This window comes from Aotus nancymaae, unplaced genomic scaffold (genome assembly GCF_030222135.1).
Source record: "Aotus nancymaae isolate 86718 unplaced genomic scaffold, 86718_ANA_hifiasm-v0.15.2.pri h1tg000020l, whole genome shotgun sequence".
In the NCBI taxonomy this organism is placed as follows: domain Eukaryota; kingdom Metazoa; phylum Chordata; class Mammalia; order Primates; family Aotidae; genus Aotus; species Aotus nancymaae.
In genome coordinates, this window is record NW_026988432.1 from 56013898 (window position 1) to 56039446 (window position 25549).

Below are 25549 nucleotides of genomic sequence, written 5' to 3' on the forward strand. Positions count from 1 at the left end.
CCTGGGAGGTGGAGGTTGCGGTGAGCTGAGATCGCACCATTGCACTCCAGCCTGGGCAACAAGAATGAAATTCCATCTCAAAAAACAACAACAACAACAACAAAAACACACAAAACTAGTTAATCCCCAGGAGTACAGTCAAGTAAGGCATGATGTGCGAGTTTCAGGATATACCAAAAAATGAAGTCTAAGTGTTAATTGGAGACTATGGAGTGGAATGCTTTGGCAGGGACTCTCCAGGATGTATTTTCTTCACAATTTTGTAAAAGTATAGGAGAACCAAACATACCTAGAAGGTCTAGATGATAGTGGATTGGTGATAATATTAAGATTTCACCAGATATATTTTCTTGAAAAACATGTATTACTAAAATGTATTTATTTCCTTTATAACTTTAAGATGTTTTATCATCATTTATTCTGATAATTCTTGAGTAATTTGGCTCTGTTTCTCTGTTGCTTTGCTACTGAATAAACTTGGTTAAATGTTAAAAAGCTATTCCACAGTGATTCCTTTTGTAATGTGATTAGTAATTTTAAAAAATCAGACATTAAAAATTATTATACAAGTGTAGCATGCTTAAACATTACCAGTAGGTTATTTTAATTCTAATTTCTTTTTTGTTTATATTCTTAAAGCAGAGCACATAAGTAGTGCTAATTTTTTGCATAACATTAGAAAGAGTAGTGAATGTGTGTTAAATGTAGAGTATATGCCAAATATTTTACCAGGTTTTCTACATGACTGTAATTCTAACAATAGCACTATAACATAGATTACCACTGCCACCTTTACCAAATGATGCCTGGAGGGATTAACTTTCCCATTGTTACATGGGCTGTAAGAAGTGAAAGGTTATCATTCTGGTTAAGATATATGCAGTGGCTTAAAGACTTTGCCCCATCCGTTAGATTAACAGAGGTTTTCTGTGTTATGACTTTTTTTCAGATTTAACAATAAGGTCCTGAATGGGTTTTATATATAAAACACAAAGAACAAGAGTTTCCTGCATTCTCTTAATTTTCCTGTAGGGTAAATATTCTGATAATCCATAAATAGGAATGACAAAGCTGTTATAAAATTCTCTGAATCTAAGCATCATTTGGGCCATTACTGAAAAACGTCAAACAATATTTACACTCAGAGGAGTCCACAACAGCGTACATTATTTGATGCCTTATAATAATTGAACAGTATCTAAAAGTCTTCCCATAGTGTCATCAAATTATTTCTCAGGGGTATAAATCCATTGATGTACTATAAATTGCCAATTAAGTAGTGCTAATTTTTAAAAGGCTTAGTGGTGTGATTCTATGTTGCAGAAATAAAAATTTAAAAATTTTTTTTTGAGATGGAGTCTCGCTCTGTCACCAGGCTGGAGTGCAATGGCGATATCTCAGTTCACTGCAACTTCCGCCTCCCAGGTTCAAGCAATTCTCCTCCCTCAGCCTCCTGAGTAGCTGGGACTACAGGCACACACCACCAGGCCCAGCTAATTTTGGTATTTTTAGTAGAGACGTGTTTCACCATGTTGGCCAGGCTGGTCTCAAAACTCCTGACCTCAAGCGATCCGCTCACCTCTGTCTCCCAAAGTGCTGGGATTATAGGCGTGAGCCACTACGCATGGCCAATAAAAGTTTTTAAACTAATGTTTGGTCTTCTGTTGTGTTCTTTTTTAGCGACTTCAGGAAGAAATCACCAAACAGTCTCCAACATTGCAAAGAAATGCCTTGTACATTAAATCTGTAAGTTATACAATCCTTTTGAAATCAAATTCTGCTTCAATGAAAGATTACCGTTAATTAATTTTATCCAGTCTTAATTTTTACCACTAAAGATTAAAACATATGGTATTTTGATGTAATGGGATTTCTTTCCATTTTCTCTCCTCAGTCCAAGATCAGCCGGCTTCCTGCTTACTTGACCATTCAGATGGTTCGATTTTTTTATAAAGAGAAGGAATCTGTGAATGCCAAAGTTCTTAAGGTTAGTAATGAATTTTGCTTTGTTTAAGAAATATAATTCTTTGAAGTAATTGCTAACTTATATTTGCTTTCCTTATTCCTTTAGGAAAAGTTAAGCTTTCTTTGAAATATTTAGGGGAGTTATTAATGTTAGACAAGTGATTCTTAAGTGAGAATGTATGTTAGAATTATCTGTTGTCTTTTTTATTTTTAATTGTACATAACGCCTGGCTTCTCCCTCACCCCCAAATATCTGGTTAAGTCTTTGGTGGGGCGTAGGATATTATATTTTTCAAAAGATTCACATATAATTCTGAGGGTTCTCCTGCACTCCCCAGAAATAGTGCCCTAGACCACATCCTCATCTTTAGGGATACTGATTCAGTAAGTTTGGGGATGGGAGTGAGGTAGGGACTGATAACACTCTGCACTGTAGCTGTTCCTTTCTTTCAGGTGAAAGAAGAGAGAGTTAAATCACTGGTGCCCAAAGAATACTAAAATTGTAATTCCTTGATTTAGGATCCAGCCTCAGAATCTATTTTTGTTGAGCTGTAGCTCTGCTACATCTCCACAGAGTCCTGGGAGGGGCCTATCATGTTAGCCTCTTGAGCTGAAATTCTTAGTACATTTTCCAATATACTTAGTGTTGTATGAGAAGGTTAAATGTAGTTTAAGTATCTAGTGGTGTATACTTCAAATACATATTGCTATAAGGTATTGAACTATGTCACTATTATTTCTATGTAAAGTTGTATTTCAAATTAAAAACAAACAAACAAACCTAAGTGTATTCCAGTTTGGGAGATCCATTATTTTCTCAGCAGCTATCTAATATTTCTGAAATATTAGATATTCTGTCAGGTAAATTGTACTTCCTCTGTGGTTAGTTTTGTGGGTTAGAGTATTTAATGGAAAAACATGTTTTGAAAATTTCTCACCTTAAAAAAGTTAGAACCAGATCATTCTTGAAAATAGGCACTCTTAAGAGGTTTTCAACTGCAGATTTCCAAATGATTTTCACAGATTTTGTTTTCAACTGTATTTGAATTATGAAAGAATTACTTCAAATGTGTGATACTTTAAGTATCTTTGTAAAAGTGTTTATACATGTTTTTTGTTTGTTCGTATATAGGATGTTAAATTTCCTCTTATGTTGGATATGTATGAACTGTGTACACCAGAACTTCAGGAGAAAATGGTGTCTTTTCGATCCAAATTCAAGGATCTAGAAGATAAAAAAGTGAATCAGCCAAATACAGTAGGTTCTTACTGCTGACTTTCTACTCTTAATATCTTAATCTCCCATCAATGCTCAGCAATTACTCTTTTTTTTCCCCTGCTTCATTTTTCCTTCAGAACTATACTTTGTATAATATTAATAAAAATGGCTAAATCTGTATTACAATTAGCAGGTATACATCTCCTACGTATATTGGTGCAGGTCTTTAAAGTTTTGCATGTGTTTTATATTATTTTCCCTTTTTTTTTTTTGAGACAGAGTCTCCCATTGTCACCTAGGCTCACTGCAGTCTTGACCTCCCAGGTTCAAATGATGGTCCTACCTCAGCCTCCCAAGTAGCTGGGACTACAGGCATGTGCCACTATGCCCAGCTATTTTTTTGTGTTTTTGGTAGAGACAGGGTTTTGCCATGTTGCTCAGGCTGGTCTTGAACTCCTGAGCTCAGGTTATCTGCCTGCCTTGGCTTCTGAAAGTGCTGGAGATTATAGGCGTGAGCCACTACGCCCGGCCTTTAGGTGTATCTTAGCATGAGAAACAGGAACTCTACTTAGAATAAATGAGTCCTTTGTGGTAGAATAAGCTTAATATTTTCTTTCTCCCAGTAATCTGTAGCTCATATTCCTTTTATACTTATCTCCTCAAAGTACTTCACATACAATCTTACCTAGTGTTTTCAGTATGTGTTATTTTTCTTGTAAGGTATAGAGTTATCCCCATTTTGAGATGGAATTGGAGGTATAGAACATTGATTCATTTATGTCCTCCATGACAACTACACCATATCTTTTAATAGGTGCTGCTGATATGCCCGTAACTACTAAAATAATAACCATAGCAACTTTATACTTAATAAAGTGTATTATTTTAGGTTCTGATAAGATACAGCTGAATTATATCTTGAATTCTTCAGAATGAAAAAGATTTCCTGCTAAAAATACGTTTTTAAGTTAAACTCTCCAGATTATTATTTGTATGTATATGTTAAAAGCAATTAAAAAATATTAAACTTTATTTTGAGATAATTGTAGAGTCGTGTAATTAATAAGAAATATTTTGGAGATCCTGAGTACATTTTCTCTAGTGGTAACATCTTGCAAAAGTATAATACAATATCCCAACAAGGATATTGACATTAATACAGTCAAAATACAGTACATTGCCATCACCACAAAGATCTTGCATCATTGCCACAGGGCCATTTCTCTTCTGCCCTACCCCTTCCTTAATTCTTGGCAACTACCAACCCTTTCATTTCTATAATTTTGTTATTTCAAGAAAGTTGGCCAGGCATGGTGGCTTATGCTTGTAATTCCAGCACTTTGGGAATCTGAGGCAGGAGGATTGCTTTAGGCCAGGAGTTTGAGACTGTCCTGGACAACATAGTGAAACCCTGTCTCTACGAAGTCTGAAAATAGAAAAATTAGCTGGATGTGGTGGCATACACCAGTAGTCCCAGTTACTTGGGAGGTGAGATGGAAGGATCGCTTGAGGCTAAGAGTTAAATGCTGTAATGAGCCATGATTGTGCCACAGCACTCCAACCTGTATAACAAAGCAAGACCCTGTTTCTAAAAAAAAAAAATTATACAAATGAAATAAAAACTCTTCCACTTTTTAATATAACCTTTTTCACTCAGCATAATTCTCTGGAGATTCATCCAGGTTGTTGTGCATATTAGTCGCTCCTTCCATTTCATTGCTGATCGATATTCCCTGGTGTGAATATATCAGTCTACTTCACCATTCACCTATTGAAGAACATCTGGATTGTTTCTAGTTTTTGTCTGTGATGAATAAACCTGCTGTAAACATTCATGTACAGGTTTTAATGTAAACATAAATTTCATTTCTCTGGAATGAATGCCTAGGAATGCAATTGCTAGATTGCATGGTACTTGCATGTTTAGTTTTTCAAGAAACTGCCAAATATTTTCTAGAGTGGCTCTACTGTTTATATTTCCACCAGCAAGGTGTGACTGATTCACTTTCTCTGCATTCTCACCAGCATTTGCTGTTGTCACTGTTTTTCATTTCAGCCTGTGGATAGGTTTATAGGGATACTGTGTTTGCCTTTGCTCTTCCCTAGTGGCTGATGAAGTTGAGCATGTCTTCATGTGTTTATTTGCTGTCTGAATATCCTCTTTTGTGAAATGCTTCATCTTGTCTTTTCTCTGTTTTCTAATTAGTTTGTTTTTTTACTCTTGAATTTTGAGAGTTCTCCATATTCTAGACCTTTGTTGGATATGTGGTTTGTGAATATTTTCTCCTAGTCTGTAGTTTTGTTTTCATCCTCTTAACCTAGGTCTTTTGCAGAGGAACTTTTTTTTTTTTCTTAAATTTTTATGAAATCCAATGTATTTTTTTCTTTGGTTGCTTGTGCTATTGGTGTCGTATCTAAGGAAGCATTGCCAGGCTTGGTGTGGTGGCTCTTACCTGTAATCCCAGCACTTTGGGAGGCCAAGGCAGGCATATCACTTGAGGTCAGGGGTTTGAGACCAGTGTGGCCAACATGGTGAAACCCTGTCTCTACTAAAAATACAAAAAATTATCTGGGTGTAAGGGTGTGCACCTATAATCCTAACTACTTAGGCAGGATAATTGCTTGAACTTGGGAGGCGGAGGTTGTAGTGAGCTGAGATGATGCCACTGCACTCCAGTCTGGGCAACAAAGCAAGACTCCATCTCAAAAAAAAAAAAAAAAAAACAGAAAAACCATTACCTAGTCCAAGGCCACAGAGATTTATGCATACATGTTTTTACTGAGAGTTTTGTGGTTTTAGTTCTTTCATTTAGGTCTTTGATCCACTGAGAGTTAACTTTTTATATAGTGTGAGGTGTGGGTTCAGATTCATTCTTTTGCATGTGAATAGTCAGTTGTCTTAACACCGTTTTTTAAGAAGACTGTTCTTTGCCCATCAAATGGTCTTGGAACCTTTGTAGAGATTAATTTGACCATCTATAGGTATGAGTGTATTTCTAGACTATTAATTTTATTCCATTGGTCTATATGTTTGTCCTAATGCTAATACCACACTGTCTTGATTACTGTAGTTTTCTAATAAGGCTTGAAATTGTGAAATATCAACCTTCACTTCTGTTCTTCTTTTTGCAAGTTGTTTTAGCTATTCTGAGTCCCTTGCATTTCCATGTATATTTTAGGATCAGCTTGTCTATTTCTTCAAAAAAGATTGACAGGGATTACATTGAATCTGTGGATTAATTAAAAAGTATTGCCATCTTAATACTATTAAGCTTAATCTTAGCACTTTGAGAGACCAAGGTGGGCAGATTGCTTGAGTCCAGGAGTTTGAGACCAGCCTGGGCAACATGGCGAAACCCTGTCTCTACAAAAAATACAAAAATTAGCCAGGCGTGGTGGTGCGTGCCTGTAGTCCCAGCTATTCAGGCGGCTAAGGTGGGAGGGAGGATCACTTGAGCATGGGAAGCAGAGGTCATAGTGAGCCAAAATGGTACCACTGCACTCCAGCCTGGATGACCAAGTAAGACTCTGTCTCAAAAAAAAAAAAAAAAGTGTTAAGTCTTACAGTCCATAAACTTCATGTGTCTTTCTGTGCATTTAGGTCTTTAATTTTTTTTCCATATTATTTTATAGTTTTCAGTGTAAAAGTCTTGGACTTTTTTGGTTAAATTTATTCCTAAATCATTTATTCTTTTTGATGCTTTTGTAAATGGCATTCCTTTCTTAATTTCATTGTCTAGAGTGGCTAGTAAAGCGTCTAGAAATAAAACCAATTTTTGTATATGGATCTTAAATCCTTGACTTTGCTGAATTTGTTTTTATTTTTATTTTTATTTTTAGGCAGACTCTCGCTCTGTCACCCAGGCTGGAGTGCAATAGCACAATCTCAGCTCACTGCAACCTCTGCCTCCCAGGCTCAAGCAGTTCTCCTGCTTCAGCCTCCTGAGTAGCTGGGATCACAGGTGTGCGCCACCACACCTGGCTAACTTTTTTATTTTTTTTTTGAGACAGAGTCCCACTCAGTCGCCCAGGCTGGAGTGCAGTGGCGTCATCTCAGCTCACTGCAATCTCCGTCTCCTGGGTTCAAGCAGTTCTCTTGCCTCAGCCTCACGAGTAGCTGGGATCACAGGCATCTGCCACTATTCTCGGGTAATTTTTGTATTTTTAGTAGAGACAGGGTTTCACCATGTTGGCCAGACTGGTCTTGAACTCCGTCCTGCCCACCTTGGCCTCCCAAAGTGCTGGGATTACAGGCGTGAGCCACCATGCCCGGCCAGACTTTGCTGAATTTATTAGCTGTTTTTATCCATTAATTTTTTGAAGAGATTATGTACAATTGGTGTTTTTCTTTTAAACATTTGGTAGAATTGATGAAACAATCTGTGCTTAGAGATTTTACTTTCAGGAGCTTTTGTTTATTTCATTCATTCATTCATTCATTCATTCTTCTATTGCCTAAATATAGGTAAGCACACTTTCAGGAGTTTTTAAATTTCAGATTTAATTTTCTTCATAGATATAGCTATTCAAATGATCTATTTCATATTATATTTATTTGGGTAATTTGTTATCCCAGAATTGATCCATTTCATAAGCTTATCAAATTTGTATGTAGAGTTGTTTCTAGTATTTATTTAATATCCTTTTGATGTCTCTGTAGTGTGTATAGTGAGTGAGATCCATCCTATTTCATGGCTGGTACTAGTAATTTGTGTTTTCTCCCCTTGCTTGAAGATTATTTTATTGATCTTTTCAAAGAATTGGCTTTATTTCATTGTTTTTTTTCTATTTTCTGTTATTAAGTGTATTGATTTCTACTCTTATTTCCTTTATTCTGCTTGCCTAGTGGCATAAGTTTCCCTTTCAGCAGTGGTTTTACTATATCCTGTGAATTTTGATAATGGTATTTTCATTTTCATTCTGTTCCTTGTATTTTTAAAATTTTCTCTTGAGACTTTTTCTTTGACCATGGATTATTTAGAAGCATCTAAGTAATTTTCCTCTTATGTTTCTGTGGATTCTAGTTTGGTGCCATTGTGGTGAGAGAACACACTTAGTTGATTTAAATTCTATTACTTTATTTATGTTTTTGAGACTGAGTCTTGCTCTGTCACCCAGACTGGAGTGCAGTGGTGTGATCTCGGCTTACTGTAACCTCTGCCTCCTGGGTTCAAGCAATTCTCATGCCTCAGCCTCCTGAGTAGCTGGGATTACAGGCGCCCACCACCATGCCTGGCTAATTTTTGTATTTTTAGTAGACACAGGGTTTTACCATGTTGGCCAGGCTGGTCTCAAACTCCTGATCTCAAGTGATCCATCCACCTTGGCCTCCCAAAGTGCAGGGATTACAGGCGTAAGCCACTGTGCGCAGCCTAAATTATATTAAATTTAAATGCGACTGGTATAGAATATTTACATTCAGTGCAATTATTGACATTTAGGGTTTAATTCTGCTTTTTGGCTGTTTTGCTTTTTATTTGTCTTCTTGTGAGTTATTTGAACTGTGTTTTAGAATCCTATTTTATAGTATATTTAAATTTATTTCTTTGTATATATTTTTTAATGGTTGCTGTAGGTGTTTCATTATCTGTATAAAAAAGGTATGATTAACCTAGTTGCCATTTTTTGTTGTGGAATCCTTTGACTTCTTGCCGTCACAGCTATCTGTAAGCTGCTGGCATTGTCTTCATTACCATTATAGTTTTAAAGAACTTTGTGCTGTATACCTAGATAAGTTCTTTTTCTCATGTTACATGCTAAAATGAGTTGAGACAGTGAGTTCCTCCTAAGAGTCCTGGTCTAATTTAAATCATGCCTCTTTAATGTAGGTAAGTCTTTGCTGAAAATACTTCAGTTCATTTGTGCTGACGTGGCAAGTGGACATGGCTCAGGAGAGTTAATACAAATTTGCAGGAATTTAACTTCTCTTGTTTTAGAAGCAGTTTGTTTTTCCGCCCCCACTCTGTGATATGACAGTATTTTGGTAAAATTGGGGAATTGGTTTTCCTTTTCTGCCCTAGAGCACTGTTTAACTGCACTGCTGCATTCACTGCTGTGCTCTAACTTTAGTGGTTTAAAGTTGGTCATCACGTTCAGAGTGTCTGTTACTGTCATCTAACAAGATTTTATATTGTTAAAGTGTAGGACCACTGGGTTTACAGTTTTAACTGTAGTTACATTATTTTAGTAATTTGAAAGGTAGACTGTATTTTGTCTCTGTGCTTTGCACTGTAGACAGTAAATATTTATAAAATTGAACACTTAGCAGAGAATGCAAATTTTATTTCCAAAATCACGATTTAAAATTAAACATTTTTTTCCCCTTAGAGTGACAAAAAGAGTAGTCCCCAGAAAGAAGTTAAGTATGAACCCTTTTCTTTTGCTGATGGTAAGTAACATTTTCATTTCAATTGAGTTATTGTATGTATGTCTTTTTAAGGTAAAATTTATGTCTTGCCCATATTTATTTATTCCGATTTGCTTTTCAAACAAAATGTCAGGTTTCTTAAACAATTTTACCTTAATATGACATGTGGTAAAACTACTCTTGTTGGCATACAGTTCTGTGAGGAAGTTACTTCTTAAAACATCAATCATGAAGCCTTAACTGTGATTGGACAGTAGTATCTTACTGGATTCTGATAATATAGTACTTCGCTAATGTGGACCTCAGAGTTATTCTTGATTGTTACTTAGCTTAAGAAGGCACCTGTCTATTCATTGTCTTAATATTAATGGATTTACATCTTTCTTTAGATATTGGCTCCAATAATTGTGGATACTATGACTTACAAGCAGTACTAACACACCAGGGAAGGTCTAGTTCTTCAGGACATTATGTATCATGGGTGAAAAGGAAACAAGGTAAGGAGTATTCTTTTTTCAGCAGTTCAATATTAGTTTAAGTTTATTTATTATAAATTGTATGGCAGTATGGTTTTCAAACTTTGGGTCTCAGAACCACTTTACATTCTTGAAGCCCAAAAGAGCTTTGGTTTATGAGGTTTGCATCTCTTAATATTTACTATCTTAGAAATTAAAACTGAGAAATTAAAAAAAATCAGTTCATTTAAAAATGATAGTAATAGCCCATTACATATTAACATAAAAACAGAACGAGTGAGAAATGGTACTGATTTACATTTTTATAAGTCTTTCTGTTGTCTGACTTAAATAGAAGGCAGCCAGGTTCTCCTGTTAGTGTCTGCATTCAGTCTGTTGCATTATCTATCCATACATTATGTAGCCTCTGGAAAATTCCAGAGTACACTCGAGAGAAAGAGGGTAGAAAAGGTAAGCAGTGCTCTAGTAGTGTCATTGAAGTGGTTGTAATCTGGTGGAACCCCTGCACTGCCCTGGAGCCTGTGTGGTCACTGGGCCGCACTTGGAGGACTGTTGGTGTGGCTGACGGAGCACTGGTGTGCCTCCGATGATTTGATACCTTTTTTGCAGTGGAACTCAGAAGCATCCTCCATAACATTAATTCATCGTCTTCTCTCTTGTTATTTAGATGAATGGATTAAGTTTGATGATGACAAAGTCAGCATCGTAACACCAGAAGATATCTTACGGCTTTCTGGTGGTGGAGACTGGCATATCGCTTATGTTCTACTCTATGGGCCTCGCAGAGTTGAAATAATGGAAGAGGAAAGTGAATAGTGATCTTCATTTTAGCTATTTATGCTTAGGTGTGAAAATAAATGTTATTTGTTGATTATTTCTATAATCCAGAGCTTTAGAGGAAGAAGACACATAGATGGTTTTATGTTTCCCCTCATTTGGAACAAAAGAGGGCAGAAGCAGACCACTCTGTTCATCAACCTAAAAAATTACAGAAAAGAAAATTATCTTTGGCTTGTGCTGCCCTATGAAGGTGGCAGGAAGACATTTTTAAAAAGCTTATTATATCTTGAGTTATTTTTAAAAATTCTGAGTTGAAATGCCTTTCAACCCTTCCCTTCTGTAGTCATTTTCCTTGCTTTTCCACCCAAGATTCAGCAATCAGATGTTTATTGCACACCTATTACCTATTATTTGTTGTTCTTGCATGGTTCAAACCACCATTCTGTAGCCACCCATCCTTTGCCTTATCTAACAAACTTTTTCCAGGAAGGTGGAAAAGGAAGTGTTGCTCTCATTGTGTAACTCAGTGCTGCTGTCCATCCCATGGAAACATGGGCACAATCAAGTATTTGTCCAGCCTGTTGCTGGCTTTTCATAACTTTAAAATAAATTGTGATCAATAATAGTACATTTGATTATACATTTATTATTGTGTCTTTGATGTACTGTGGATTGTACATTTAACTTTGGAATGGCTTTGTAATAATCGGTCTTAAGAAAATGTTGACAAGCTCTGGTTGCTTATTTTTAGAAAATGGGGACATTTAATAAAAAAAAAAAAAGAGGGATTAATAGCTTTTGACCTCAAGTCTTTTGTCTTCTGAGTGTTGGAGCTTGGTTGAAGATTCAGATATGTTTAATACTGTACAATTTCTGAAGATGGTTAACACTGTGCTGTTAAGCATCCATTTAAAAATATTTATCTTCTTTGCCTGCCTGTATTTTAAAAAGAAATACAAAGTTGTAAAAGTAATGGATTTCTCTGGATGCCAAATGCAGTGATGTTATCAGTCAGATTTGTCGTTGGCTCAGTTGGTGTTTTGTGTATTTCCTAATTCCCCAAATCTTGGCTGGGTGCAGTGGCTGACACCTGTAATCCCAGCACTTTAGGAGGCTGAGGTGGGCAGATCACTTGAGGTTAAGATCAAGACCAGCCTGGTAACATGGTGAAACCTCGTCTCTGCTAAAAATACCAAAATAAGCCGGGCCTGGTGGCGCACACCTGTAATCCCAGCTACTTGAGAGGCTAAGGTAGGAGAATTGCTTGAACCTGGAAGGCAGAAGTTGCAGTGAGCTGAGATGGCGCCACCGCATTCCAGCCTGGGTGTCAGACTCTCAAAAAAAAAAAAAAACCCAAATCTTAATGTACATTTTAGAATTTTAGTGATTTTTTTTAAGGTGATGGTAGAAAACACCAAGCATATAAGATGATATTTCAATATGATAGGCTTCTTACATTTTAATGCATTAGTTACTAATCTTTGTTCCAGGACCCTTGACTGATTGCTAGGGAGGAAAGGATAAAGAATAGACTACCAGCAAGCTTGGCTCTGATTTTGAGTTAGACATTTATAAGAAGAAAGTTCGGGGATTATCATGACATCTCATATATTTCTTTGTGTATATCGTTTTAATACTCTGCAGAGCACAACACTGATAGCTATTAAAAATAGAAAATAACAGCAATTTGCTTTCATATCTGATGTGATGTAATCTGTGAACACTAGGGGATAAAATAAGCATTGCAGGGAAATTTATTTGTAAATAGCTCCTCACCTAAACTTTGGCTTGGCAATCAATACTTTCTACTTTGTGGAGGGGAGTAAGAATAGAATGAGGAGGATGAGACCCTAAGAATTATAATGGTTCATGTGTACTTTTATGTTGCCTGTAACTTTGCAAAGTCTTTTTTATTCATTGTCTCATTTGGTCAACAATTTTATTGACATGAATTTAACAATTAGAATTTAGATTTTCTGACCGTAGCTACTAGATGCTGTAGCTACTACTAGACCAGGTGAACGAGGTTTAGAGCCTTGTATGGAATATATTAGAATTTTTAAAATTATAGTTATCATTATAAAAAGCTTGATTTCATTTTATTTGATCTGAACAAGCATTATTCCAAAGAATTTTTTCAAGTAGAAATGGGAATTATACCAGTGTTGTTTTAAACTAATAGGATATTTTAGAATTCGGCCTTGTGTGTCAGGTCTTTTTGAGAAGGGGAGAGTAGGCAAAAAAAAAGGTCTTGATTCCTGAATGTGCCTTATATGCTGTGCCACTCACACCAAGGCCATTTCAACATTAGAGCTGTGCTAGATCACTGCTTGACTAGCTAGTAGTTAGGCCCAAGCAAGAGCATTTACAGAATAATCTGCCCTCAGTAGCCCTTCTTGAGGATTAAAAACAATGGTGACCTCATCTTAGAGCCCTAAAAAGAAATGTTTATGTGGGAACAGGAAAAGTCGGTGGTACTATCATCTTCCGCTACTACTACCTAGTGCTTTGCTGTGTTTAGGGTGCTTTCACCTACATCTCATTTAAATGATCGATTGTCACAAGAATCCCTGAAGTGATTAATGATTAAAAGTCTTGAGAGGTCAGGCAATTTTTGTAAGGCTAGAAAGAAAAGTGAGGTTTTAAGACCTCTTTTTTTTCTTTTAAAAAGTTGGCAAACATTTTCTGAAATGGACAAGATAGTAAATATTTCAGGCTTTGCAGGCTATAAAAGTGTCTGTTGCAGTTCCTTAGCTTTGCTGTTGTTGTAGTGTAGCTGGAGCTACAGACAGGAGTATGAGTGAGCACAGCTGGGTGCCAGTACAATTTTAATGATCAAGACTCGTGGCAGGGAGAACAGACCATCATTTGCTGATCCTCTGCTTGAAAGCACGAATAAGTGAGAACAGAACAGTCATATGGTTTCAGAAAGTGTTATTCTGGGATTTCAGGATAGCTAGATTTTATAACTACTAACAGCAAACAGGAAACTAATTTGGTATAGGAAACAACATATCCCTAAGTAGTGCTTATTTCACTTCATTATAAATCCATCTACTTAACAGAAATAAATTTTGTGATCTTGAGGTCACTTCGTTTAGGTCATTTTCTCAACCCACCCTCCCAACTTCCCCAAACTCTGGTTTGAGCCAATATGTGTTCTATTGTTCTTAGAGCACCAGCCGACTGTACAACAATTGTTATAAAAATGTTTATTGTTTACCAAAACCAGTGGACCTCTTATCAAATGCTGCTTGGTAACAAAATCTTATCACAGTTTTAATAAAAAGAAAAAAAAGAAGCTAACTATTTGTCTCATTGTCATTAGTTAGACTTTCCGCAAGGTCACTTAATCCAGACTTATTCAGTGCATTAATCAGATTCTCAGGCGTCGCATGAACTCCCTCTTGATCTTGCCAGGCAACCAGGAGCTGCTTAGCTCTCATCTTCATGTCTTCACTGTCACACTCGATCTGCCTAATTTCTGAGTCTTTCATTTCCAAGTAGGGAGCCAGAATCTTCCATTGTTCACCCAGCTTGTTGGCAAATACCTCTATTTGTTCTCCTGTTACAGGTTTGTCTCGCCGAACATCAGGACCTAGAAAATGAAAAAAATATAAATTATGTGCGGAGTACAAGGACATGTGCAATTCTAAGTATATAATAGAAATGGAAAGCTATGGGGCCAATGAGTTATTAATCACCTTTAGTAGACTTTATTTTAAAAGTAAACAATTATTTTTTAATATTTTCCATAAGTTGAACACCAATCTTAATAAGCATGGTCAATCATCAAAGCTAAAGCTGTTACATCTGTTATAATTATGAAGGCTTTCTCTGAAATGAGCTGCTCCCCCTCCAATCACCAATAATTAACAGAGGTATGGGTATTTTCCTTCCCTCTCAAAGTAACATCATTACTTTCCAATTTTATTGCATAAAATGTAGTATTTTTAAAAGTTATTACTAAGCAATGTTTTAAATTCCTCACTGTAAGAAACAGTTGAGATAAAATGGGAGAAGTTGACCAAATTAAATAATGTACCTATCAACAAAGAACCCCAATCTTCTTCAATTTTGTAAAATAACCAAGCAAATGCAATTCTTACTTTCATTTTCCTTCAGTAAAGCATCATTATCTTCCTCATCTTCATCCTCACCTGTTTTTATTTCTTCAGAAGGAGGCTAAAAATGAGAAAGAAGAATGTTTGAAAGAATGCCAGCCTCTGAAGTAAGGTAGCAGGTACTCTGTTTAGATAAGGATGGTTGTAAGATTCCAAGTACAGGGCATCAGAATTTCACCCCTGACATTGTTAAATGACAGTGTCAGGTAAGGTTTCTAAGTGGGACTGTCTTCACCTGCAGGAGTGAACTGGGGAAGACCCCAGAGTTAGAAAGACTCCCCACCCCCAATCTGGGAAGCAGGAAGGCAGTGAAAAGCACAGTGCCAAGATTTGCAAATATCCAGGGTTTAGTAAGGCCTCAAGGAAGCCAGGAGCAAGTGTTCTTAAAAGTCTGATTCTTTTTTCTTTGAAAAAAGACAACATAATGCAATGGCAAACAGGAAAAATTCATGTCTGCATGTATAGGTGCTTAACAGTTTACCCAAAGTATCATGAATTTTATTTATTTTTTTTCTTTTTCATCACCAAAGATTTTTGAACATATTTAGTTATTTTTGAGACAGAGTCTTGCTCTGTTGCCAGGCTGGAGTACAGTGGCACAATATCGGCTCACTGCTATCTCCGCCTCCCAGGTTCAAGCAATTCCCCTGCCTCAGCCTCCTGAATAGCTAGGACTACAGGCGTGCACCACCACGCCTGACTAATTTTTTGTATTTTAGTAGAGACAGGGGTTTCACCATGTTGGCCAGGATGGTCTTGATCTCCTGATCTTGTGATCCGCCTGCCTCGGCCTCAGTAAGTGCTGAGATTAGTGAGCCACCACGCCTGGCCCCGTGAACTTAAGTTACATGCTGTATAGAAAATTATCAGTTACTTCTTTATCAACTCATGTATTTCCTGTAAATGTGTATTTAAATGCATTTCTCCCTCATTCTAAAACATGAGAGGTTGTGTTTTTACATGATTAACTGGGTTTTTTGTTCATATAGAAATAGCAATTTTCAAGAAGAAGTCAACTAAAGGGTATGAAAAGCTGATCTATGGTACTTACCGGTAATTCCTTGGCTAGCTTTATTACCATGTTTTCAAGATATTCTGGTAAACTTTTAAACTGCTGGTTGGTTGGTTGGAAGAAGTGAGGACTTCTCCGTGCTAATAATCTCAGGGCTCTCCAACCATAATTTGAATTGTTCACAGCCCTATAAAAAGAGATGTCAGGCTTGTAATTTATACTTTTCTATTTCTGTATTCCCTTCTACTTAGTTCTGCCATGTGCAATTCTATATTTAAGATAAATAGCTCTAAGTCCCATTCTCTTCATTTGAATCCTATTCCTAAAGAACTTTTCAGTATGTAGTCCACTGATAATAACAAACCACAACAGATGCACATATAACTAATAACAGGAACCAACAATGTCTGAAGAGGTGGGTTCAAATTCAGCAAACACATTTTCAAAATTTCCATACATTTTGTTTAACAAGTCAACAAGTGTGTGCAGTACGGGCTGGATGCAGTTATGTATACGACAGGAATCATCCATCTAGTCTATCTGAAAACACATACATCCATAACAGGTACTTATATTTGGTGAGCTGACATCCATACTTGTAATGTCATCTGCAGATATGAGTTTCAGATTATTTTGCAAATTCAGCATTGACTTTTGATATTAATTTAATGAATATTTGGGTTTCTATTTATATAATATCTAAACTGTAATTCACAATATCAACCTCAATGTGGCTCAAATACTAAAAAATAAACATCCAGTAGCCAACACAGTAAATAGTGATGTCAACAACAGAATCCATCAACTGTTCCCTAATGAGGTACAGCAATGGTCAAGGTGTTACACAATCAGGTGAGAAACAGAAACTGCAGAGAAATTCTAAAGATAATGCTCCAGAAAAAGGCAATGCTGCTGAAGAAACCAAACCACAAATTTATTTTAGAGTTTTGGATTGGAAGACTCTCCCTCCCCTAAAGAATAACAATTAGGTTTATTTGGTCATCTAAATGAGCCTAGGTTACCATGAGGATGTGCAGGTACCACTAAAGACTTAACAAAAACTACCCCTATGCACTGGGGACTCGGGTTCCAAGTTAACACTTGCTGTGAGGCTTTACCTAAACAGTTAAAGAGCCTTCCTCTCTGACATATCTCTGTTTAAACAACTTGATTCTTTTAGGCATTTTCAAAATTCATTGTCAATTACACACATCATTTTTCTTATTCTCCACAAAACCCTCTCTGGAGATAATAATTTGAACTATCACTTTAGGAATGAGTCCACCTAGTCTTACGTAACAGTAATAAATTAATATTCTTTCAATCAACAAACACTTGAGCCAGGCACTCAGTAGCTGTGGAGAGTACCTGACGCACAGTAATATGGAATGTGTCAGCAGGCATCATTAGTGATAAACACACAAGGTATAAGACAATTTCAGACAGTGGTAAGGATGAGAAAAACATGAGAAATGAGAATTTTGGATAGCGGTAAGTGCCATTAAATAAAAACCATTAATGCAAAAGAGGAGACCAGGGAGGGAAGGAGCTTCCCAGCCAGAGGGACTTAAAGTCATAGGAACCTTTGGGGAAAAGTGGTTCAAGCAAGTGAGACAGTGAAGTGCAAAGGTCCTGACAGGAAAGGGAAAGACCTCTGAAGTAAAGAGCAACAGGCCTATTGTGGTTAAAGCAGAGGGGAGGCATGGCTACACAGGAGAGTGTGAGCCAGACTGAGGAGGTCTTTTAGGCCCTAGGAAGGAGTTTGGAAGAGGCACTCACTAAAAGATTTTAAGCAGATTAGACTCGGACAAATGTTTTAAAGATCACTGGCTGATGCGTGGAATACTGACCACAGCTAGAGAGACTAGTTAAGAGGTCAGAGTAATTAATAACTGGTCACAGGGTCACATTAGTCACGAATATTGAGTACTAACTACATGCCATGTATGGTCAAAAGCAAATCTTCAGTATAACCTTGTGAAATGGGTACTGTTACTATTTAACAGATGAGGAAAAGGACATAGTAGTTCAATTATTAAATCAGCCTTAGTCGCCTCGTAAGTAAGTGGTAGAGGGGATCGGAACCTATGCATTCTGACAAGAGTGCCCTTGCCTTTAACCCACTACTCTTTAATTCCTATTTAAACCATGAGACTAGTGTCACCCAGAAGGTTCTAGATAAAGAGGCTGAGACCGAGTCTTGATGTTACTCCAAAATTTGAACTGGGGAGAGGATGAGGAGCCTGAAATGGAATGTGAGGTGCAGTGGGCAGAGAGGGCAAAGGGTAAACAGTAGGGCCAAGGATTTGGATTCTCATGGATGCCAAGAGAAGAAAATATTATATAAGGGGAACAGGATAGTTTACAGCTGCTGTGCAATACTGTACTTTGAAGGGTAGAGAAAAGAACTAATAGTTGGAGAGAAATAGGAGTCAGGGAATTTTTTTTCTTATATTTTGAAACAAGGGTGATTCTAAGTCACGCTTAGGTAATAGGAATAATCCTTGAAACCAGGATGTGTACCAACATGAACTTGGAACATAAACTCAGCTAAGAGAAAAATCACTACTCTATCAACTGCCTCTCTTAATAAGCTTTCTAGTATACACACAATTCCTAAGAAAAAAAAATGGAGAAAATTAAAATGAGCTAATGAGAAACATTACTTACTTATATTCATTTTCAACCATATTTTCAGGGTCTGCCTGTTCAATGGCTTCTTCAAAGAATTCCTCCAAAGTTGGCATATATTCCCTGAGCATTATAAAATAACAAGTAAGGATCACATATATTCTTAATAATAAATACTCATAAAGTGGTGGCAAGACAAGATTCTAATGGCCTCATAGTTTTAGTTACAGTTTCGATTACTTGGGAACTCCAGACTTTTAAGGAAGTGAAACCCTCAAAACTAAATTCAAAAAGGACAATAAATAAAGAGGGGATAGGGCCGGGCGCGGTGGCTCACGCCTGTAATCCCAGCACTTTGGGAGGCCGAGGCGGGTGGATCACGAGGTCAAGAGATCAAGACCATCCTGGTCAACATGGTGAAACCCCGTCTCTACTAAAAATACAAAAAATTAGCTGGGCATGGTGGCGTGTGCCTGTAATCCCAGCTACTCAGGAGGCTGAGGCAGGAGAATTGCCTGAACCCAGGAGGCGGAGGTTGCGGTGAGCCGAGATCGCGCCATTGCACTCCAGCCTGGGTAACAAGAGCGAAACTCCGTCTCAAAAAAATAAAAATAAAAAAAAATAAAGAGGGGATAGTCTAATACTAAACAATATTATATGGTATTTACTACATATGTAATATGATATATACTAGTTACACACTATAATATATGAATATGTTGCTATTCAAAGAGAGCAGCTACAGGATTGTATAGCATTTGAATTTTATCAGCAAATAGGAAACTTTATGTACCCATCCATGAATTCTTTTTTTCTTTAAACCAAAATTAAACCAAAACTAATAATCAGACCATAATACGATTTCAAGAATTTAACCTTTAGCTCTTATTTAAATTGTTACCATGGTAGCATGGTTGATTTTTAAAATGCATCTTTCTTGAGTTTGTTTTTAGAAATAAAATTTTGATACAGTGTCAAGCAAATAAATGAGATCTCAGGATCAGAAGACATCTTCTAGACTAAAACTAGGAAAATGGGTTCTCTAAAGAAAACTATCCCAATATTCATTCACTTTCCAATGCTATATATACTATATTCCACTGTATGAACATGCCACAAGTTATCCATGTCCTATCCAGAGATGTTTAGGTTGTCTTCCCACTCTTTGCTCTGACAATGTTAAATGAACATTCTTGCACCAGTCTCCTTGTAGATGAGCTGATTTCCTCAGGCACTGGGCCTTCAAACTTCCACTGCAACCCACAGTAAGAAATTCATTTTATATTGCAACCCACTACACACATATATGCAACTAGAAGAACTGTATATGTAAGTAAAGCTAGTATTTCACAAAAGTATATTTCCTATTTCATTTAAAAAAAATGCTAGCTGAAATTACTAAATTGACTTTACAAACCACCAGTAATTCTCAAACTTAATTTTAAAAACACTATTCTGATCAATACACCTACTAGTGGGGCACAGACATCTCTAACATTCAGATAGAGTGGCTGTACCATCAGACTCCTACAGCAGCACTGGCAAATTATTTTTATTCACAATTCTTAAAGAATCTGGGTATTTTTAAATTACTGAATCTCAGCTGTGAAACCACCCACTGTAGTTTTTAATTGTACTTCTAGGTACTAGTGAAGTTCAGCATCTTTTCAGAGGTTTATTAAGTTTCTACTTCTGAATCTGACTATTTCCTTTGCCCATATTCTACTGGGTTGATTTACTCTCATAGATTTGGCAGGAATCTAACTTTATTTATTAATCATGCTACAATTTTATCTATTTTTCCTGGTCTTAAAAAAAAATCTTTTGGTTTTGTTGATCCTCTCCATTGTTTGTTGGCTATTTTTATGATTTCTAATCTTATTTTACTTTCTACTTTCTATGAGTTTACTTCTCTTCTGAGTGACAGTGCTAGACTCTTAGCTTGGTTTTCAGATTTCATTCTTTTTGAAAGTGTAAACACTTAGGGCTATACACTTCTCTTCTGTGTTCTATTGAGTTAGATCTCAAAGTCTGAACATGTAGTGTTTTCATTATCATTTAGCACTAGATTTTCTTTTTTTATTTATTTATTTTTTATTTATTTATTTTTTTTTTATTTTTTTTTTTTTAGCACTAGATTTTCTAATTTCCATTATGATTCTTCTTTGATTCAAGGGTTATTTAGAAGTGTGTTTAAAGAAGTTTTAAGTATTTTTGCTTTTGCTATTCACATATCATTTACATAAACTTGTGATTTCTGTAAGACTCAGCCTGTTAAATTATTTTGTTAAATTCTAAATGTATTAACACTAAATTTTTTCTACCAAATTTATTAAATTCTGTAAAAGGTCTGTCAAAAATCTACTAGATGCTGGGTCTTCTGGGTGGTAGATGGTTAAAACTGACCCTAGGTCAACTTCTCATTCTAATTCTGTCAAAGTTTTAAGAATATATTCTTGGAAAATAAAGTTTAGAATGTATATATTTCTATTTTTTCCTTTTATCTTTAGGCAATGATTGCCTTTATTTTTAATAACGCTTTCCACTTTTAAGCCTTTTCTGCCTGATATCAATATAACTGTGCCTTTTAAAAATTATTTCAGTTTCAACCTTTCTACATCTTTATTTTTAAAGTCTATTTCTTAAAAACATATAGATGGATCTTTAAAATATAACACCAATTTCTGTCTTTGAGCCAGAGAGTCCATTTCTGTTTATATTTGAATTTAACCATACTGTTTTGTACTTTCTGTTGTTTTCTGTGCTTTTTTCTCCTCTCCTACCTTCTATTTACTTGCTTAAATTTTCTGTATTTACTTTTTTCCCCTCAATTTATTTAAAAATTACATATTCCATTTATTTCACATACTTTTCAAGCATGTTTGACTTAAACCCTAACATTTTAAAATTCTAACCACCCCTTTTTGTCTTACATGTCACCTTTAGCCAGTTTACCTTTTAAAATAACCCCAAATAATAATTATTACTATTTCGTACAGTGAATTCTTGGTAAGATTTCTTCATGTTTACCAAAGTGTTTACATAGTAATCCTCTCTGCAATTTACTCCTTTCTGGGTTCAGTTTCCTTAAGACAGCTTTCTTACTAGGGAATGTTCATAATTTCTCACAGTTTTAGTCAATCACTCAATTAACTACAACTGTTTAACTTGTTACAGAATTTGGAGTTGAAATGTTGAAAAAGCAAGTAATACTTCTAGAAATGAGAAAATAGTTATTGAATTTACAAAATGGGCAGATTTAATAACAGACTAGACATAGGTAAAGTAAGAATTAATGAATTAACTAATGATTAAGAAATCACCCAGAAAGCAATACAGAAGGAGCAGGAGTTGGAAATGATGAGTTAGTGATAGTTAAGGAGGTCCAACAAACATCTAATGGCAGAAAGAAGTAATAGAGCATGGGAAAGATATTTTTAAGCACTCATCCCACTGTCTTCTGATTTCTTTTGTTGTTCCTGAAGTCAACTGTTAGTTTAACTTTGTTCCTTTGTAGGCTTTTTTGGCTGTTGACTTCATGTACAGAGATACAGATTTACTTGGTTTATCCTCCTTAAGTATTATGTTTCTTGATCTTATGAATTCATGCCTATTCTCAATCATTAACTCAATTTTGCCTCTTTCGCATTATCTATTACTTCTTTCTGCCATTAGATGTTTGCTGGACCTCCTCAACTATCATTAAGTCATTGTTTCTAACTCTGCTCCTTCTGTATTGCTTTCTGGGTGAGTTCTTAATCATTTATTGATCCATTAATTCTTACCTGTGTCTAGACTGCTATTAAACCTGTCCATTTTGCAAGTTCAATGACTATATTTTCTCGTTTTTAGAAGTATTACTTGTTTTTCAAATTTGCCTTGTCATTTTTGATAGTGTCATGTCCCTGTGTTTTCAATTCCTTATTTTAATTTTCTGAAATATACTTATTTTACAGCCTTTATCTTATGATTAATTAAAGTGGACAACTTCTGTTGCTTGTTCTGTCTGCCAATTCTTGCCCATGGTGGACTGTTTCCCTGAAAGTTTTGTAAGTTTAGATGGTGAATTTATCTTTGGGTTTTTTTTTTAATAACCTTGTGAATATAATTTTAGATATTTATCTGTGGGAATCTTGTTTAGTTTGGGTTGAAGGTCAGACCTTCAGAATGATTTTTATTGCCAGCATGGGACTTTCTAGCTCAGTATCTTAGCTTGAGGTAGGATTTTTCCTACTGCTGGTAGGAAAAATTTAAACTGTAACACTGCCTGAGAGCAGACTTATGGTTATAATTTCTCAGGGAATACCTTTCCCTGTCACCTACACCTTGGTAAAGGCAGAAGCTTCCTTTATTTCCTGTGCCAGTGAGCATGCCCCCACCCTGCCCTTCTTTTACAGATGTGTAGTGCTTCAACAATTTCAGCTTTGTTCAGGGGAAACTCGCTCACAAATTTGTGCAGGCCTAAGGCCCTTCTGTCCTTCTGTGACTATTAAAACCCAAGTTCCTTGGTTCTCAAAGCTTGGAATCATTAGTGCTGCTCCCACAGAACCGTATCAGTTCATAGGCTTACTCTTCTATTTGTTTTGATTCCTTTTGTGAATCTTTATTTTTTTGTGATTTCTAAAATTATTTTATCAGAACTTCTAGGTGTTTTATGGTGGGAAGCTATATTCTACTGTGCCAAAGTCAACCACAAAAAACTTAAATTTCGTTTGAGCTCTTTTCATAGCTGAGAAAAGGTTCCATTCTACTCAGCACTTGACAAAAGCAACACTTCATTTAAAAAATGTTCAACTTGCCTTGTTTCTGATTTGCAGGCTTCCATATTATCAGGACAAAGATTCCAAAGCCTTGTTAACTCCTCACTACAAAACAGATACACAAATAAATACATTTTTTATGGACACTATCCTCATGTGCCTTGAAACTGAATAGAAAAACAATACAATGTAAACAACGGATTTGGGATGTTGATAATATGAGTTTTACTTTTCTCAATAATTTCTGGTATTTAAAATACCTAAAATTATTCTCCATATATTATTATCTATTATAATTCTGACTAATAATGATATAATCTTTAGGTTTTTCTCTAAAAATGTTCTAGCATAATATAAAGCAATGAATTTGAATTTTAACTGGAAGGTAAGAGAACTCAAGGATTATGATACCTTGCAACAACTAAATCTCAACAATTCTACTGTCTGTGAAATGGAAAAAAGTGGCACAGCCATTTGATGCTTAAAGATGAAGAATTCTTATAGTAACATCTTCAAAATACAAAAATAAGAACATCCCACATAAAGACAAGTTCACCTACTTTCCCATCAGAATTTTTTTGCTGGGTCCTTTCCCTAGGAAGTCCTCGGGTGCTGTTCTCTTCCGAATTATTCTTGTAGGTTTGGTATCTGATGTTCTGTGGTGAACAAAACATACACTATTTTTTGAATAACAAATGGATAGCAGAAATAGAATGTTTAATGTAAAATAAAATTTAGTTATTGTTTTCCTCTTAAAAAAGATGAAAACTGGCTGGGCACAGTGGCTCACGCCTGTAATCCCAGCACTTTGGAAGGCCGAGGTGGGTGGATCACCTGAGTTCAGGAGTTCGAGACCAGCCTAGACAACATGTGAAACGCTGTCTCTACTAAAAATACAAAAATCAGCTGGCCATGGTGGTGCACATCTGTAAGCCCAGCTACTCGTGAGGCTGAGGCATGAGAATTGCTTGAACCTGGGAGGTGAAGGTTACAGTGAGCCGAGATCGCACCATGGCACTCTAGCCTGGGTGACAAAGTGAGACTCCATCTCAAAACAAAAGATAAAAACTTCATATTCTGATAGAACAATTATCAGAAATAAGACAAAAATGCCACATTATAGGGCAAATTACACAGAGTATATATACAGTATTCTCAATAATTTATATAGACGTTTGCTCCAGGAACTTAATGACAAGAAATTTTTGAGGTTAAAAAAATACAAACAGAGGTATATCAAAGTGATTGTACTCTTACAGAGTTCAACTTACATTTTTTATATGAAATATATACACGTATCTTCACATGCTATAATTATATCAAAGCATACTTTGAAAAGCCTTTCTTATAGTTTTTGTGATGAGTATGTATTTACCTTTCTTTCACAAAACTTGGGCAACCTTCATTTTTCCATGAGTTCCAGTTTTCTTCAGTGTTTAATATATGCTGGGAAAAACAAAGAAATTATATTTTGGTTAATGGAATCCTCTGAAATTCTCTTTCGTGCTAAAAAGAGGATGTAAACATAAAAATCACATACCTCTACCATCTTTGAAAATCTTTCTCCATCGGGGGGGTTTTCAGATAGTAGCTGTGATTAGAAAGAATATACTAAGCTTTCAACAACTTTCTGCATCATAGGAGTGGTTTGTAGGCAGAGAACCAAGGAGTGTTTGTGGTCTTGTACCTGAGCTTAACTTTATCCTTATTTTCCTATTTGGGGCTGAAACAAAGAAAATTCTAAATTTCCATTTTTTCAATCATGGGTTTGTTGCGTGTTGAACTTACTTGATAAACTGATTTTGTAGTATCTTCAATCCAAAGTGATTGTTCATCAGTTAAAACATAGTTTGAACTAGGGAACAAAGCAATGAAAGCATGCTTGAGTTACAGCAATGCATATTCAATTTTAAGGTTTAAAAAACACAAGGCATGTAACATGTAACTACACTGTGGATAGTATCAAAAATTACCAAGATAAGCACAGTCACAAATGAGAGGATTATAAGAGAAAATTCTTGCACTTATTCCTCAAGAAGGTGGGTACTGAAAACATAAAAGCATATGCAGGAGAATAAAACATTAAATTAATCCATTAGATAAACTATGAACAGAGCAATAAATGTTTCCTAAAATAAACTGAATGTGAAATGAAAACCTCTGATTTGATATTAAGATATTTGTATACATAATGCACATTCAGTCTGGCATGCTA

The 25549-nt window shown here is 35.8% G+C and overlaps 2 protein-coding genes across 3 annotated transcripts in view; one reads left to right on the forward strand and one right to left on the reverse strand.

Moving 5' to 3' along the window:
* Positions 1-14113, forward strand: part of USP14 (ubiquitin specific peptidase 14) — a 59341-nt gene extending 45228 nt beyond the window's left edge. For both annotated transcript variants that reach the window (XM_012445005.3, XM_012445004.2), the window contains 6 exons: positions 1681-1746; positions 1895-1987; positions 3098-3223; positions 9512-9572; positions 9941-10048; positions 10695-14113. In XM_012445005.3, coding sequence (XP_012300428.1) covers positions 1681-1746; positions 1895-1987; positions 3098-3223; positions 9512-9572; positions 9941-10048; positions 10695-10843 — 603 coding nt within the window. In that variant the 3' untranslated portion in view covers positions 10844-14113. The remainder of the gene's footprint in view (positions 1-1680; positions 1747-1894; positions 1988-3097; positions 3224-9511; positions 9573-9940; positions 10049-10694) is intronic.
* The window catches only part of THOC1 (THO complex subunit 1), a 57161-nt gene continuing 45614 nt past the window's right edge, over positions 14003-25549 (reverse strand). Inside the window, exons 13-21 of the mRNA XM_012445006.3 lie at positions 25123-25189; positions 24875-24925; positions 24710-24780; positions 23895-23990; positions 23374-23439; positions 18614-18697; positions 15983-16130; positions 14917-14992; positions 14003-14405 (exon numbers count right to left, since the gene is read on the reverse strand). Of these exons, the coding sequence (XP_012300429.2) occupies positions 14110-14405; positions 14917-14992; positions 15983-16130; positions 18614-18697; positions 23374-23439; positions 23895-23990; positions 24710-24780; positions 24875-24925; positions 25123-25189 (955 nt within the window). The 3' untranslated portion in view covers positions 14003-14109. The remainder of the gene's footprint in view (positions 14406-14916; positions 14993-15982; positions 16131-18613; positions 18698-23373; positions 23440-23894; positions 23991-24709; positions 24781-24874; positions 24926-25122; positions 25190-25549) is intronic.